Source organism: Doryrhamphus excisus, chromosome 18, assembly GCF_030265055.1.
Source record: "Doryrhamphus excisus isolate RoL2022-K1 chromosome 18, RoL_Dexc_1.0, whole genome shotgun sequence".
Taxonomy (NCBI): domain Eukaryota; kingdom Metazoa; phylum Chordata; class Actinopteri; order Syngnathiformes; family Syngnathidae; genus Doryrhamphus; species Doryrhamphus excisus.
Window position 1 is genome coordinate 5,972,304 of NC_080483.1, and position 17,621 is coordinate 5,989,924.

The 17,621-nt window shown below is 45.6% G+C and overlaps 1 protein-coding gene across 4 annotated transcripts in view; it reads left to right on the plus strand.

Moving 5' to 3' along the window:
- dip2bb (disco-interacting protein 2 homolog Bb) overlaps positions 1 to 17,043 on the plus strand; it is a 41,160-nt gene extending 24,117 nt beyond the window's left edge. For 2 of the 4 annotated variants that reach the window (XM_058054347.1, XM_058054348.1), the window contains 22 exons: positions 914 to 1,053; positions 1,131 to 1,267; positions 1,331 to 1,411; positions 1,497 to 1,624; positions 1,826 to 1,940; positions 2,052 to 2,253; positions 2,800 to 2,912; positions 6,079 to 6,102; positions 6,368 to 6,448; positions 6,517 to 6,640; positions 6,723 to 6,844; positions 8,055 to 8,166; positions 8,248 to 8,357; positions 8,460 to 8,590; positions 8,761 to 8,929; positions 9,011 to 9,181; positions 10,460 to 10,521; positions 11,272 to 11,329; positions 11,502 to 11,576; positions 11,647 to 11,821; positions 11,952 to 12,075; positions 12,868 to 17,043. In XM_058054347.1, coding sequence (XP_057910330.1) covers positions 914 to 1,053; positions 1,131 to 1,267; positions 1,331 to 1,411; positions 1,497 to 1,624; positions 1,826 to 1,940; positions 2,052 to 2,253; positions 2,800 to 2,912; positions 6,079 to 6,102; positions 6,368 to 6,448; positions 6,517 to 6,640; positions 6,723 to 6,844; positions 8,055 to 8,166; positions 8,248 to 8,357; positions 8,460 to 8,590; positions 8,761 to 8,929; positions 9,011 to 9,181; positions 10,460 to 10,521; positions 11,272 to 11,329; positions 11,502 to 11,576; positions 11,647 to 11,821; positions 11,952 to 12,075; positions 12,868 to 13,120 — 2,707 coding nt within the window. In that variant the 3' untranslated portion in view covers positions 13,121 to 17,043. The remainder of the gene's footprint in view (positions 1 to 913; positions 1,054 to 1,130; positions 1,268 to 1,330; positions 1,412 to 1,496; positions 1,625 to 1,825; positions 1,941 to 2,051; positions 2,254 to 2,799; positions 2,913 to 6,078; positions 6,103 to 6,367; positions 6,449 to 6,516; positions 6,641 to 6,722; positions 6,845 to 8,054; positions 8,167 to 8,247; positions 8,358 to 8,459; positions 8,591 to 8,760; positions 8,930 to 9,010; positions 9,182 to 10,459; positions 10,522 to 11,271; positions 11,330 to 11,501; positions 11,577 to 11,646; positions 11,822 to 11,951; positions 12,076 to 12,867) is intronic. The other 2 variants (XM_058054349.1, XM_058054350.1) reach the window with 1 other exon arrangement.
- The last annotated feature ends 578 nt before the right edge of the window (positions 17,044 to 17,621 follow it).

Consider the following 17,621-nt stretch of genomic DNA (forward strand, 5'->3'; position numbering starts at 1 on the left):
TCAGGTTTTTGGAGAACGGTTCAGAGAGAGGCTCTTGAGAAAGGCGGGGTACACCCTGGACTGGTGGCCAGCCAATCACAGGGCACATATAGACAAACAACCATTCACACTCACATTCATACCTATGGACAATTTGGAGTCGCCAATTAACCTAGCATGTTTTTGGAATGTGGGAGGAAACCGGAGTACCCGGAGAAAACCCACGCATGCACGGGGAGAACATGCAAACTCCACACAGAGATGGCCGAGGGTGGAATTGAACCCTGGTCTCCTAGCTGTGAGGTCTACGCGCTAACCACTAGACCGCCATGCCGCCCGTGAGAGTCTGTATTATGTCTTATTTTCTTTTATGATGTCTACAATATTGGGTGACTATAGGGGTGTTATTTCATGTCAAGGGGGCTTTAATCATTTCAAAAGTGCATTTAGAAGGCGTCAAATATCTTTTTTATGCTCAAACTAGAATCCTACATGCCGGAGATTGACTTATCACACTCTCCCCATTTAAAGGAGGGATTAGCGTACAACAAGCTAACATTAAGCAGTTGGACAGGAGGACACAAATGTTGGAAACGCGAGTATACGTGAGCTACAATGCTAAGCTCATGCTTGGTTAGCCTCCTTGCTGAAAGAAAACAAAGTGTTGCCACGTCTGTAGCTGACTGATGGATAGTTGGCAGAGCTCAAAGCTGTATTTTAAGATGTGTAGCGAAGCCTGCATTGATTATTATTGTTATTGGGGTCAAAGGTGGTGTTTTCTTTACGAGGAAGGAGGTTTTTCTTTCTGAGGTGTTTGAGGCCTCCTTCAAAAGTGGAGGAAGACGATCTCATGTCTGGTATCTCCAGGAACACATGCGATGTTTTGAACATTCAAAATACATCTGCAGACGATTGACTATCTGGCAAATTGTAGGCCTGGATTACCGGGGGCGCCACTTCCTGCCCGTGCCGTCCTTTCCCTTGGTGGGCTGAGCCACGGTGTCATCAGAGTCAACACAGAAGACAAGAACTCGGCCCTCACTGTGCAGGACGTGGGGCATGTCATGCCAGGAGGTGAGGGTGGAGCCCAGAGAGTCATTTGAAGGAAAGTACACAAATATCATAATCATTACTCTTGTGTGTGTCTGCAGCTCTGATGTGTATTGTAAAACCAGACGGGCCTCCCCAGCTGTGTAAAACAGATGAGATCGGCGAGATCATCATCAACTCCCGAGCCGGAGGCACCATGTACTACGGCCTGCCCGGTGTCACCAAAAACACCTTTGAGGTATGGAAGCGAACTTCCTCCCGCCTGCTGCACTTCCTTCATTTCTGCCATTTTTGTGCTCAGGTGATACCGGTCAACGCTAACGGAGTCCCCATCGGAGAGATCCCGTTTGTGCGTTCAGGACTGTTGGGTTTTGTTGGTCCGGTAAGATAAATGACGTATAGTTTGATCACATCCGTGCTAGCGTTTTTCCTATGCTCGTAATAACACCACTACGGTGCCTACACAGGGCAGTCTGATCTTTGTTGTGGGAAAGATAGAGGGTCTCCTGCAGGTGAGCGGACGGAGACACAATGCAGACGACCTGGTGGCCACTGCACTAGCTGTGGAACCGGTCAAGACTGTGTACCGTGGGAGGTGAGCACAGTTCAAATCATCATACTCATGAATTATAAAATGGCAGATGGAATCAAAGCAGGATAAAGACCAGCATGCTAGAGGTTAACAGGCTAGAGACCACTGTTGGACTACCGTAAACCAGTTCTATGCTGTCAATGAGTCCATATTGGGAATGCCTTTTCAGTGATTCCTGTCTGTATGTGTGTGTGTGTGTGTCAGGATCGCCGTGTTTTCAGTCACCGTGTTCTACGACGAGAGAGTCGTGATCGTAGCCGAGCAGAGGCCAGACGCTAGCGAGGAGGACAGCTTCCAGTGGATGAGCCGCGTGCTTCAGGTACCAGCTTTTCCTTTCCATCCCGGGTGAGAAATAGTCGTTCGTCAGCCACGTCCAAGCATGCTGCGTACTGTCTTGGTCACCGTCCGTCCACCTGCTTGCTTTCTGCAGGCCATCGATAGCATCCACCAGGCGGGCCTCTATTGCCTCGCTCTGGTCCCGGCCAACACGTTACCAAAAACCCCTCTGGGGGGCATCCACATCTCCGACACCAAGCAGTTCTTCTTAGAGGGCAGCCTGCACCCCTGCAACATTCTCATGTGCCCCCACACCTGTGTCACCAACCTGCCCAAACCTCGCCAGAAGCAGCCAGGTACGTTATGTGTGTGTGTGTGTGATATTTTGGATTGTCCAAAAACCTTGTTAGCAACTGTTATCTTGAATATATCCAGTGTATATTAGAGCTGTCAAAGTTAAAGCATGAATAAGCACAAGCCTATCCCAGCTGTCTATGGGCGAGAGGCGGGGTACACCCTGGACTGGTCGCTAGCCAATCACAGGGCACATATAGACAAACAACCATTCACACTCACATTCATACCTATGGACAATTTGGAGTCGCCAATTAACCTAGCATGTTTTTGGAATGTGGGAGGAAACCGGAGAACCCGGAGAAAACCCACAAAATATAGACATGAGGTAGAAAAATATTCATTCAGAAAAATATTTTTTAAAAATACAAAAAAGTGATGAAATCATATGTGTTTTGACCCTTATTATACATTTCAAATCAATATTGTTGTATAATGTATTGCTCTTTGAAGCCGAGCAGCAGTAAACAAAGGCACATTCACCAGCAGGAGGTTTGCCAGATTTGGGATATTCTTTCTTCATCATCTGTACTTCCTGTTTCCTCTAGTTGGCGTTGGCCCCGCGTCAGTGATGGTGGGAAACCTGGTGGCAGGGAAGAGGATCGCCCAGGCGGCTGGCAGAGAGCTTGGCGTGATTGAGGACCAGGATCTTGTTCGGAAGGTAACACCCGCTAAACCAGTGCTTCGCAATTATCTAATGTCATGTACCCAGTGAGGGCGAGATTCTACTGTTTATTAGATTTGTTTATTTATGATACTTGTTTTCAATTTTAAATGTTGGTTAGTAAAAAAAAAAACCTATTTAGGAACATTCAGAAAGGATTATTATTAAAGATTTGAAGTGCGCAGGCCACACAGCTAGGAGACCCGAGTTCGATTCCACCCTCGGCCATCTCTGTGTGGAGTTTGCATGTTCAGGTTAATTGGCGACTCCAAATTGTCCATAGGTATGAATGTGAGTGTGAATGGTTGTTTGTCTATATGTGCCCTGTGATTGGCTGGCCACCAGTCCAGGGTGTACCCCGCCTCTCCCCAGCACTCCCGAGAGGATAAGCGGTAGAATATGAATGCATGAATGAATGTGTAATGTGAGCTGCAATTTGTCCTACTTTTTTGATGTCCATTGAACGCACCATCTACAGGTCTCCGATGCAAAGAGGGCTGTATGGATGTATTTAGATGTATTTTCCCCCTTTTTCTTTCACCTCATACTTGCGCCCGAATGCTGATACTATGTGGGAACCCATAAAGGTAACATTTGATGACTTGGAGTGCTAATGTGCATCATTGTGGTAGTTCCATGCTAAATGGCTAATGCTAGCAAAACACTGGACTTCAGCCACGGTCATCACATTGATAGCCCGTCAATAGCAGCTGGAACTCGAATTTAGATGGCAGTTCAATGCCAAAATCATCAGAGAGATGTAAAAATGTGAAAAGCACTGGTTAGTTGGGCCACTCTTATGCCAAGGTAGCACTGTATATGACAATAAAAACAATACCTGCACTGCTCCAGTCTCTGGCAGGCCATGTAATCCGTGATAAGTCAAACACAGTGACACTAGATCCAAATAACTTTGGTCTTGCTACAAGAGCCATCTGCCAGGGCTTTGAAGCTAACTTTACCAATCTAAATACTCTTTTCTTTCTCCATTTCCCATCAATATTTGTTCCAGCTATCCAACAGAGTTACCAACAGTGCTTCAATTAAACTATAGTGGAGGTCGAGGGTCAAACAGGAAGAGCACACAATCGCGTCTCAAAAAAATTGCAGCCAAAATTGCCGCCATTAAAGGAAACTTCCGTTAACGCGTTATTAACGCGGTAACTTTGACAGCCCCAGTTTCTAGTAATGATATGTTTAGTTATCTGTGCTGGACAGACCCAATGCCAACCTCAAACTATCCAAAAGCAAGAACACGGAAAGCAGTGACGCATACACGCTCATGCTGAGTACCACGTACGTGCAGCTCCACTATTAGTTGTACCAAGATCTGTCAACATCCTTGAATAATTAAGGGATTGTTGATTCTGATTATAATCAAAATAAAACATAGTTTATATATAAGGAAGTCCGGCCCTCTGTAATGTCACAGAGGGGGAGTTTAACCACGCTTTTTGAAACCGAGTATTTTAAACCATCCTAAACTTCTTTCAAGGCTCACTTCCAAATGGCCAAACGTCATTATCTGAAACTTTGGCGTGGTTTAACACGAGAATACAACATTCTAACTACAAGTATAGGTTAGCGTTCACCACATGCTGTCATTTAAAAAACCAAAAAAGATAGAATCCACAAAAATCCACTACAATAAAGCCAGGGAACTCTGTAATGTATTCCATCTCATATTGGTATCCCATATATCTCCATCAGAGATGGGGGTATATATATTCCATTCCTCATTATGCAATAACACTACATTTATAATACAAGTCTTCAAGGCATGGTCTTATAACTTCTTATCTCCTCCAACATGCAGTTTGAGAGGGACAAAATGCAACAATGTGGTGCATTTTGTCATAAAGCATTGAAATATTAGAAAAACAACATGAAGCATGTCAGCTTCTTTCCAAGGATGGGTTGGCTGGAGTCAACTATGGTGTTGTTTGAACAAGGATTGGTTGGCTGAAGTCAACTATGGTGTCGCCAAGGATGGGTTGGCTGGAGTGAACTATGGTGTGGTGGGACCAAGGTTGGGTTGGCTGCAGCCAATTATGGTGTTGTTGGAACAAGGATGGGTTGGCTGGAGTCAACTATGGTGTGGTGGGACCGAGGTTGGGTTGGCTGGAGTCAACTACGGTGTGGTGGGATCAAGGATGGGTTGGCTGGAGTCAACTATGGTGTGGCCAAGGATGGGTTGGCTGGAGTCAACTACGGTGTGGTGGAATCAAGGATGGGTTGGCTGGAGTCAACTACGGTGTTGTTGGAACAAGGATGGGTTGGCTGGAGTCAACTATGGTGTGGCCAAGGATGGGTTGGCTGGAGTCAACTATGGTGTGGCCAAGGATGGGTTGGCTGGAGTCAACTATGGTGTGGCCAAGGATGGGTTGGCTGGAGTCAACTATGGTGTGGCCAAGGATGGGTTGGCTGGAGTCAACTATGGTGTGGTGGGACCAATGTTGGGTTGGCTGGAGTCAACTACGGTGTGGTGGGACCAAGGTTGGGTTGGCTGGAGTCAACTATGGTGTGGTGGGACCAATGTTGGGTTGGCTGGAGTCAACTACGGTGTGGTGGGACCAAGGTTGGGTTGGCTGGAGTCAACTACGGTGTGGTGGGACCAAGGTTGGGTTGGCTGGAGTCAACTACGGTGTGGTGGGACCAAGGTTGGGTTGGCTGGAGTCAACTACGGTGTGGTGGGACCAAGGTTGGGTTGGCTGGAGTCAACTACGGTGTGGTGGGACCAAGGTTGGGTTGGCTGGAGTCAACTACGGTGTGGTGGGACCAAGGTTGGGTTGGCTGGAGTCAACTACGGTGTGGTGGGACCAAGGTTGGGTTGGCTGGGGTGTTTTGTTCATTGTTTCATGAACACGCAGATGAAGCAAGGATTTTTTCTGCTTATATCAAGGAAAATGCAAGGAAATGCACCACATTGTTGCATTTCGTCCCCCAAAGTGGAGCAGCTGCATGTTGGAGGAGGTAAGAAGTTATTAGACCACGCCTTGAGCATGGTATTAGGAGCTGTTACGTGATGAGGCAAGGATGTATGATGTCACATGACTAGACGATGGGGCATGAGGAGGTATGTTGATGTGGTGTTGTGATGCTCCAGAGGTCAGGAAGGGTGTGAAAAAGCTGCTCTCTCTCTTTGTTTCCTCTTTGGACGTAGCTGTGTATGTGGCCCACCGTCATGGTAAGGACCACAGCCCCCTCCCAGCATCTTCCTCTCACCTGCTTTTATTTTTGCCATGCTCAAACCAGTGCTGTGTTGTGCTTTTATTTTGGTGTCGTTGGTGCATTTCATTATGTTGCGTATTGTCAGTGATTGCTATTTTGAAGAGCAGGGCTTTCTTCTTGTTGATATTTGCTGCTTCTTGCCATCATTTTCTTCATGTGGTGATGTTGACTTCATTTGCAGTTGTTGCGGCAGGTCAATGCTCTGCTTTTTCTCCCTCCAGCATCAGTATTTGACGGAGGCTCTTCAGTGGAGGGCGCAGACAGACCCTGACCATCTTCTCTTTGTGCTTCTGAATGCCAAGGTAGGTCCTAGGACTCCCGATAGACGAAAGGTTTTCCATGCGCTGCGTGTCTTTGTGCTATCTTGCAGGGTGTGGCTGTGAGCACGGCAACCTGCGTTCAGCTTCACAAGCGAGCTGAGAAGATCGGTGCGGCACTCATGGAGAAAGGCAGCATCAACACGGGCGAGAACGTGGTGTTGCTTTATCCTCCTGGTACCTTCTGCTGCTTTCCTGCCATTCTCTTCCCTCCCGTCATGCGAGATGTTGATGGCTTGTCTTTCTTTGTCTCCTCCAGGGATTGACTTGATCGCCTCTTTTTACGGCTGCCTCTACGCCGGCGTCGTTCCCGTCAACGTCAGACCTCCGCACCCTCAGAACCTGGCAGCCACCCTGCCCACTGTCCGTATGATCATTGATGTACGTTGCTGCTGAATGAATATCATGAATATGCCAAAGAAGACTGTTTACAGTATATAAAGTCTTCCCTCGTTCATCGTGGGGGGTAGAGTTCCCAAAATAGTCCGCAATGACTGAAATCCGCCACGTAGCCAAGGTCATGGTGATACGTTCTAGGTCCTTCTCACATTTCTCTCTTCTTGAAACACTCAAAGCTTCCTTTCTATTCGAATTATCAACCTCCAGGTCGGACAGAAGAAATGATGAAGTCACTCACGCGTCACTCTGCGCCGTTCTGTTCTGTTCTGCAAGCTTGCATTTTTGTATCCTTGTTGTTGCAATGTTCTTCCTTTGTGCTAAAAACAAACAGCAAATAAGAAAAACGTAAGAAACCACATACAGTTGGTAGAGAAATTATTTTTTTTCAGATTCAAATGTACAGTATTAACAGTTATTTAACCTTTAACATGAACATTAATGAAACTTAATAATTTTACCCAATTAAGTCGTAACTTTAACAACTTTAACAACATGTTTGATGAGATGCTTTATCTTTGACGTGTATTTTCCGTTTTATTCCAAATCATTTCCTGCATTTATTTGTATCCGGCGTCATAAGCCTTTAGCTTCATTGCTAATCCAAAGCAAAACAGGGCGGGGTAACAGGGTAGGGTAACAGTATGGGCGGGGCAAAATCATGTTAATTGTGTCCGGTGTGCACACAGCTTTAAGCTGTCATTTCAACATTAAACTTTGGTATCAAGCTAGCGTCTCGCAGGCCGCATTTGGCCCGCGGGCCGCGAGTTTGAGACCCCTGGTCTAGAGATAGTGCCATTGAGGAAAAGACAGGGAACAGAACTGGAGGTAGCAGAGATGAGGATGCTGAGGTTCTCATTGGGAGTGACCAGGATGGATAGGATCAGGAAGGAGTACATGTTAGGCTGTTACATCATGTCTACAGGGCTCTAATCACGTTAGTGTATTTAGAAAGTCTAGAGGTTTAGAAGTAGAACCACAAGGCCGTGTACTGCGTGGAGCTGATACTGCCAGCTACACACATGGTCCTGTTATCATGTGTTCATAGGCAAGGGTTAAGCTTTGTGCCAAATTAGCTAGTGCTAGTGCTAGTACTTTTGGTGGCAGTCCAAATGTATCTGCGGCGAGCAATCTTCTAGCGTCCCCAGGACGGATCAGTTCAGTTCTCACATGTAACATTTTTGGTGCTCACCAGGTCAGTAAAGCTGCGTGCATCCTCACAACTCAGAACCTGATGCGGATTCTTCGCTCCAAAGAGGCCGCCGCATCAGTGAACATTAAAACATGGCCGACAATCATAGACACCGGTGAGCCGCATGCCGTCTCCCCTTTGACACCTTCTACTATTGATGAACTCTTGTTGACCATACCACCGCTGTGGTTTGCAGATGACCTTCCTCGCCGTCGGCCTCCTCAGATCTATAAGCCGCCCACAGCGGAGATGATTGCCTATCTGGATTTCAGCGTGTCCACTACGGGCATGCTCACTGGAGTCAAGGTGAGACGAGTCTTGGACTTGGATGAGTTTGAGTCGATCCAAGCCAAAGCCACAAGTTGATGTTGTTGATGGTCTGATGTTCTGTTGTGTCTGTGTGTTCAGATCTCGCATGCAGCGGTCAGCGCGCTGTGTCGCTCCATAAAGCTGCAGTGTGAGCTTTACTCTTCTCGCCAAATCGCCATCTGCCTGGACCCCTACTGCGGTCTGGGCTTTGTCTTGTGGTGCCTCGCTAGGTACAACCAACTGAGCCTACACACTCCCAGCTGAGGTTCTCAGCTTCTAGGGTGCTTCATGCTGAAGCAGCTTCCCATCATAGAAAGCCTCATCTCCACACATTTGCCATCTGAGTTGACACCCAAGGTGCAATGGAATGGTTTTCCTCTCATGCTGTGTTGTGCTGCAGTGTCTACTCAGGTCATCAATCCATCCTGATCCCTCCCTTTGAGCTGGAGAGCTGCTTGTCTTTGTGGCTGAGCACGCTCAGTCAGTACCGCGTCAGAGACACCTTTTGCTCCTATTCCGTCATGGAGTTCTGCACCAAAGGACTGGGCATGCAAACAGAGTTGCTCAAGGTGCAGGCTGACATCCGTGTCACCGAGGACCACGACTTTTTGATTCCCTGCCTGTTTATTCTTTTTTTTTTGTTGTTGTAGGCCCGTGGTGTCAACCTGTCGTGTGTGCGAAGCTGCGTGGTGATCGCAGAGGAGCGCCCTCGCCTGTCCCTCACACATTCTTTCTCCAAGCTCTTTAAGGATCTGGGCTTGTCAACCCGAGCTGTCAGCACCGCTTTTGGCTCTCGGGTCAACCTGGCTGTTTGCCTGCAGGTATGTCTGCTCCATGTTATCTCACAAGATTTTTTTTCATGCAGTCCCTTCTATGAGTTATTTATTAGGATTTATTGTTCTCATACGTTATTCTCCCCAAATGGAGCGTCCAAAGAAATCCCACAGACCTTATACCTTTGTATTTTGTAACATGCTGTCACCATAATATAAGATCACATGATTATGAACCATGAAAAGAAGCTGAAAAGAAGTGTTCCCAAACACAGACCTTCCAAACTCTCTCTGTAGCGCCCCCTACACATTTTTTGTATAAAAAAAGTGAAGAGAACTTTCTTACCAGTATGGTCCATGCGATATTGTCCCGCAGGTTTCTTTCACCTGCCATCAGATTGGAACATTTATCAAAACAAACAAATCTGTAACTGCAACACAACGAGCCTTCTGTTTGCACTTCAATCTTGGTAGACATGATCCCGTACCAGTTTGAAACCCGATCTTGTTATGGGTTATAACTTCAGAGCTACTGGATCTGCATTGAAACGAAAATCAACCGGCCAACTTTGCACCGCCAGAACTGATTTAGTTTTTAAAACATAATTCAACAGAAAGGCATTATATGTACTTATGTACTATATTGTAACCTACAAATGTGTCAGATCATTTTGCCTGACCCTGTATAATATAATGTATAACCGGGCTGCACGGCGGAGTGCTTAGCGCGCAGGCCACACAGCTAGGAGTTCGATTCCACCCTCGGCCATCTCTGTGTGGAGTTTGCATGTTCTCCCCGTGCATGCGTGGGTTTTCTCTGGGTACTCTGGTTTCCTCCCACATTCCAAAAACATGCTAGGTTAATTGGTGACTCCACATTGTCCATAGGTATGAATGTGAGTGTGAATGGTTGTTTGTCTATATGTGCCCTGTGATTGGCTGGCCACCAGTCCAAGGTGTACCCCGCCTCACGCCCCGAAGACAGCTGGGATTAGCTCCAGCACCCCTGCGACACTTGTGAGGATAAGTGGTAGAAAATGAATTAGCCAAGTGGTTAGCACGCAGGCCTCACAGCTACAGCTACTCCACACCATCTCTGTGTGGAGTTTGCATGATCTCCCCGCAAACCTTGGAAAGATAAGTGGTAGAAAATGAATGAATGTACATAAAAGAAATAACCATATCTTGGCCTGGAACAAGACAGAATAATTTGCGTTGAGGTGAAAAGAAGCATTAGTGAATGTGAGAGAAGATATTAGAAAGGTGAGAGAAATATTGGTGGTATCCAGGAGAAGCATGATGGACGTTGTTTTTGTGATGTTGTAGGGTACCACTGGTCCTGATCCATGTACGGTCTATGTGGACATGAAGTCCCTCCGCCATGACAGGTAACACCACCACACCTTCTGCTCTCTACCCTTGCCCCTCTCCTGTTGACTTTATACAAATGTGTAAGGTCCATCAATACCAACACTACAGAGATGCTTTGGTAGACATCTTAAGATGGGTTGGGTTCCAATGGATAAATACTCTGGTTTAGTTGTATTATTTGATTGACAAGAGCTTCATTTTTATCAGCATTAAAATGTATTGTATGTATGTAGCTCACCAGCAGCTACTAATACATAGCATATGATATCACTGCCTGTATCACAGGTATCAGTCCACCAAAGAACCGTCCCCAACGACTACAAATACATAGCCCATGATATCACTGCCTGTATCACAAGTATCAGTCCACCAAAGAACCATCCCCAGCAGCTACTAATACATAGCCCATGATATCACTGCCTGTATCACAGGTATCAGTCCACCAAAGAACCATCCCCAACAACTACTAATACATAGCCCATGATATCGCTGCCTGTATCACAGGTATCAGTCCACCAAAGAACCATCCCCAACAACTACTAATACATAGCCCATGATATCACTGCCTGTATCATAGGTATCAGTCCACCAAAGAACCATCCCCAACAACTACTAATACATAGCCCATGATATCAATGCCTGTATCACAGGTATCAGTCCACCAAAGAACCATCCCCAACAACTACTAATACATAGCCCATGATATCAATGCCTGTATCACAGGTATCAGTCCACCAAAGAGCCAGTGTGTCTGTGTGATGTTTCAGGGTGAGACTGGTGGAGAGAGGAGCTCCTCAGAGTCTTCCGCTGATGGAGTCTGGCAAGGTAATTTCTTGTGTGGTTCACGCATCCAACATGGATCTTCCTCTGCACACTTCATTGACATGGTAGCTCTTCAGTCTGCAGCGTTCTAGTAAGATAAGATGTCTGCTGAGAAGAACATATGTTCATTGACAAATGGGTTGAAGAAAGAAGTTGACGTCTCTGGTATTTTCAGATCTTGCCGGGCGTTCGAGTGATCATCGTGAACCCAGAGACCAGAGGCCCGCTCGGGGACTCTCATCTGGGAGAGGTAGTCCAAGCTGAGCTTTGAAGTAGTAGTCCAAGTGACGGGTGACCCGACATTAGCTTTTGTCTGGTAGATTTGGGTCAACAGCCCCCACAATGCCAGCGGTTACTACACCATCTACGGAGAGGAGGGTCTTCAGGCCGACCACTTCAACACCAAGCTGAGCTTTGGAGACCCGCACACGTTATGGGCAAGAACCGGGTACTTGGGCTTTGTGAAGAGGACCGAGCTGCTGGATGCCAGCGGAGGTACTTTAGCAGGTTTTGTTTATATATACATATATATATATATATGCTCCTGGCTTGTATACTTCATAGTGCACTGTGGCATTGAATGTAAATTGGTACCCGAGTCATGTCATCATGTCCACTTTGTCAGATCGGCACGATGCTCTTTTTGTGGTGGGATCACTGGACGAGACCCTGGAGCTACGCGGCCTTCGCTACCACCCTACTGACATCGAGACCTCAGTCTCTCGTGCACACCGCAGTATCGCTGAAAGGTGACACACGCAACAAGTAGATGTATTTGGGCCTCTGTATCGCTAGCAGATTAAGTTTTAGGTCAGTGACGACTGAACTGTAAATATAAATATTTATGGTAGAGAATGGCTAACAAATAGCTTGCCATTCTCTACCTAAACATGAAGGGCTATTTGTTAGCTTGCCATTCTCTACCTAAACACTAAGGGGCTATTTGTTAGCTTGCCATTCTCTACCTAAACATGAGGGGCTATTTGTTAGCTTGCCATTCTCTACCTAAACACTAAGGGGCTATTTGTTAGCTTGCCATTCTCTACCTAAACATGAGGGGCTATTTGTTAGCTTGCCATTCTCTACCTAAACACTAAGGGGCTATTTGTTAGCTTGCCATTCTCTACCTAAACACTAAGGGGCTATTTGTTAGCTTGCCATTCTCTACCTAAACACGAGGGGCTATTTGTTAGCTTGCCATTCTCTACCTAAACACGAGGGGCTATTTGTTAGCTTGCCATTCTCTACCTAAACACGAGGGGCTATTTGTTAGCTTGCCATTCTCTACCTAAACATGAGGGGCTATTTGTTAGCTTGCCATTCTCTACCTAAACATGAGGGGCTATTTGTTAGCTTGCCATTCTCTACCTAAACACGAGGGGCTATTTGTTAGCTTGCCATTCTCTACCTAAACACGAGGGGCTATTTGCAAGCTAACAAAGCTCCTCGGATCACTCAAACCCCTCCACCACGATAAGGTGGTGATTCACGGCGGGGCAAAAGAAAGATGTTTGAGGAAGTCTTGCTCTTGTTGCTCGCAGTGCGGTGTTTACGTGGACCAACCTTCTGGTGGTGGTGTCGGAGCTGTGCGGGTCAGAGCAGGATGCGCTGGACCTGGTGCCTCTGATAACAAATGTGGTCCTGGAGGAGCACCACCTCATCGTGGGCGTGGTGGTCATTGTGGACCCCGGGGTCATACCCATCAACTCCCGGGGGGAGAAGCAACGCATGCACCTTCGGGATTCTTTCTTGGCGGACCAGCTGGATCCCATCTATGTTGCCTACAACATGTAAGAGGCTGGGCGGCCATGTTTGAATAATCACTGTGTTTGATTGACATGCAAATCAGCCCCAAGCAGCAAAATGCAACTGCCGGGAGCCCCCCCCCCAAAAGAAAATAATCTATGTAATTGCACTTCTTATGTAAAGGGCCCATCACACACACCCACTTTGGAAATTCCATCTTATTGCCTTTACATTAATAGCCATGATATTTCATCTATGTACACACACACACACACACACACATACACGTGCGTGTGCTTTCCCTCGGTCACCCAAAAGCAAAACACGAGACAAGCTTCTTGTTCGACGCTGCATTCACACTCGTCATGTTTGGCTTCAAAGTCACTGATACCGTCCACCATTCATTGCCGATACTGATATCAACCCATACCGATACAAGCAGCACTTCTTTCCTCAAGCTAATATCAGGCGACATCTCACCTACTGGTCATAAGCAACACTTCACTATCATGCCAATACCGCAATATGCAATACAACTTCTACATACATATACTATTAGACCAACACTGCAATATGCAATACAACTTCTACATACATATACTATTAGACCAATAGTGCACGGTGATATTGCCATTGGCAGACAAGCGGTTCCTCATACCTGGTAATGGTTATTATTGTGTTGCGTGTGCCGGACGCCATCGTGCCAGCAAACAAGCAATATGACCCGTACGCAGACCTGCCTTAAAATGACAGGAATCCAAAAGTAGGCAGGAATGACAACACAAGTCTTTCTTAAGTATATTTTGCCATCTGTTCATGAAGGTAAAGATGATCTCTGTAAGTTCATTCATTCATTCATTCATTCATTTTCTACCGCTTTTTCCTCATGATGGTCGCGGGGGTGCTGGAGCCTATCCCAGCTGTCTTCGGGCGAGAGGCGAGGTACACCCTGGACTGGTCGCCAGCCAATCACAGGGCACATATAGACAAACAACCATTCACACTCACATTCATACCTTTAGACAATTTGGAGTCGCTAATTAACCTAGCATGTTTTTGGAATGTGGGAGGAAACCGGAGTACCCGGAGAAAACCCACGCATGCACGGGGAGAACATGCAAACTCCACACAGAGATGGCCGAGGGTGGAATTGAACCCTGGTCCTCCTAGCTGTGAGGTCTACGCGCTAACCACTCGACTCTCTGTAAGTTGTTTTTTCCAAACCACAAGTGTGAATGCAGCCTTGGTAATGTGTGTGTTAACTTGCGTGTCCCAAGATAAGAAAAAAAGCCCTAATACTTCATATGTAAGATAGTATTTCCTGCCTTATGAAGTTCCACATTCCTCTCTTGGCTTTTATGGAATCCATGTTTCTTTTCCTTTGGCTTGAAAAGATGTTGCCCATCCTGCCGAGGATGCAAATAAAAAAAGAGGCTTGTACTTGGAAAGTCCTCTTTGTATTTTGGATACATGTAAATTCCCGTTTTGAATTGTACAAATGTGACTTCCATGGACTGTACATAGGATAGAAGAGCTTTGCGGTACTGTCATGTGATGCAGGGTTCATGTTGCACTTTCTTCACAGCCAACACAAGTGGATTTTGGGACACTCTTGTGGCTAGCATCATGTTTATGTTACGGGGGGGCTGTTGCTGTTTAAGGCCATAAAGAATTCCAAAGTGTACATGAGCAGCCTTTCTACCTTCACAGCACTCAAAAGCGCTTTTACTGTACTGTACACCGTTGCCTCGCTCAGCCAATCGCACGCAGGTAGAGATTGAATAGAGAAGCCAATACGGGCCGCCACTCAGAGTACGTTCATCACAGTGGCTTCATGGGAATGACTGACACGCTGTTGCACCAATTCCAGACATGATTATTCCAATGTTTTGGACGAGTCGATGATGCTAATATTGATGCTCTTGACTGGATTCAGTGTAGCAAAGGCATGTGTGCATTCTACCTTGCTCTCTGCCATCTTTTGTACATTCCTATTTCCTCCTTTTACGTGGGTATCAAGTTTACGCCATGTCCCGTTCCAACATCATCTTGCCTGCATGTACTATGATCTCATCATTATCCCATTTTCCTTTCTCAAAGATTACCAGGAAGAAATACACTCCTGATCCAAATGTAAGAGTGCTTGAAGGAGTGAAGATCGTACATGTTGCACTATTGGACGTTCACAGGGTTCCAAGTGGAGATTGAAAATGCAAAAACAAAAGGGAGTCAAAAAAGCAACTGTTTGCAAAGAAGCATCGAAGTGAAATCGATGCTAAGTGGAATAGCACAGCCCTTAAAGGGGACCTACTATGCTCGTTTTTCCACCCTGGTTTCCTATAAAGCAGCTATACACAATAACCAGCTTTCTGGATCTTCCACAATGTGCACCTATTCCAGCTGGATTTTCTTGGAATTGTGTTTCCCGCCAAAATGCTGTTTTAATTTATTAAAAAGTGGGCACACCCACTCCGCTGTGATTGGTCACATGGCCAAAGTGCTTCCTAACTACGAACGAAGCCCACTTCCAATTATAGTGGGTATGGGAGTTGATAATTAATGAATAAAGTATTTGGAGAGCTAATTGAAAAGTTAAAAGCTACTGGGCGGAGACCCCTGACTTACCGTGTATGAACTCAGATTGGTAACGTAGCACTTAGGGCGGTGGAGCGCAGGAGAAGCAGGACGCACAGCATGTCCAAACGTGCTGCTTCTGGCTTCAGCAACCGTTTCACGTTCATGGTCACAAAAAACAGTCCCGTGAGATGCCTTGACAGATTAAAAAATATTTTCCTCTTACTCCAATAACTTCTACCTGAACTTGTGTCGTAAACAGAGAAGCAGAGCTTGGGGGATGGGCAGAGAGCGTCTTGTGCCTACAGCCACACCCGTAAGGAAGCTTGCGCCTGTGACCTCACAAAGGAACAGTTATGCAAATTCTTTTAGGGCTCACTTCCAAATGTGCAAACCTCATTATCTGAAACTCTGGTTTAATAACAGAATAAAACATTCTAACTACATTTATAGGTCAAAAAAGTGGGAAAAGCATCATAGGTCGCCTTTAAAATGCAAAATATTGGTGAAAATGTGGATGGAATGATTTAGTGTCAGGTATTCCCACTGCCGTAATCGCTTCATGGCCAAGGCAGAAAAGCTTCCTTTCTTGGAACAAGGTAGGATTCATAAGAGAGGACTCTTCCAGTCCGCCATTGCTGCTGAGTTTAAAGGTCATGGAATAAGCAGCTTCTACTTATATTTCGACTTGGCCACACCTACAACAAGCATCAAAGGCCCCCCTTTTACTTTTGGGACCAACACCATCCATGTCGGTGCAGAGAAAGCCTATTTATTTTGGATATATCTTCTTTTTATTATTCTTAGCCAGCCACTGAAGCCCAGGCTTTAAGGGGTTAATGTTGCAGCAAAATGCTAGCGTGACTCCAGAATGAGAGAGGTGTGCTGTGAGGTGCAAAAGTGTAGAAAAAGATCTTTATAGAGAGTATATATATACGTATGTATGACATATTCAGGGAATAAAACTAACACAGGGATGGTGGACCAGGTGGTCCGCTGGTGCAAATACTGAAACCCCATTACATAATAATGCATCAGCATGACCGTATTCAAGGAGCAAAGAGGAGGTGGGCTTACTGCCCATCTCTCATCTGGCCACGTTGCTACCAAGTCATTCTGACGTCAACTCCTACACACTATGCAAACCTGACCACATTTCTTTGTCACCCATGCTGAAACCTTTGGGATTAACCGTAAAGTCACTGCTAACCTTTTTCTAAGTACTCCTTTCATTTGTTATCTTGATGTCGTGTACGCATGTTCTACAAATACCTGATTACTTCTTCACACGTTCTTCAAGGCATCATAACCCCTTTCCACCTCACCACTGATTTGACTTGGTTGTAATTTTGTTTTCTATTTCATGTCTGAGTAATAAAAATGAATCAAGAAAAGCATGAAGGGAGTGTCTTCCTGTTTTTACCACTTGGAGCTCCATCACCTTTGGGCTTGATGTTGACATGACTTGATGTTTACATTTGACTTGTTGATGTTTACATTGACCTGTTGATGTTTATTTGACTTGATGTTTATTTACATTTGACTTGATGTTTATTTACATTTGACTTGTTGATTTTCTTCTGCTGAGTCCTGAAAAATCAAAGGATGCATTGGGTTGCTTAAATATTTTTCCATATTGTTTTATTTTGTCGAAGGCTAGAAGAAAATCAAAGCTTTGTATAATCATGAGTTAGTGTCAGTATTCCTCTTCACAGTAGTCCCTTGTCACATTTGGATTCTAATTTGTTGATGTTTCACTCTTATCAGTTTTTCCAAAATATGTTATGTTAAATATGTTCTGCGGTTGAATATGGATATTTGTAAAAATATATATACACATTTAAGCAGATTTTACTTATATTTTTGCTCAAAAGCAGCATTTACAAAATGCATTGATTCAGTCATTTTCTACCACTTATCCTCATGAGGGTCGCGGGGGTAGGGGGTGTGCTGGAGCCTATCCCAGCTGTCTTCG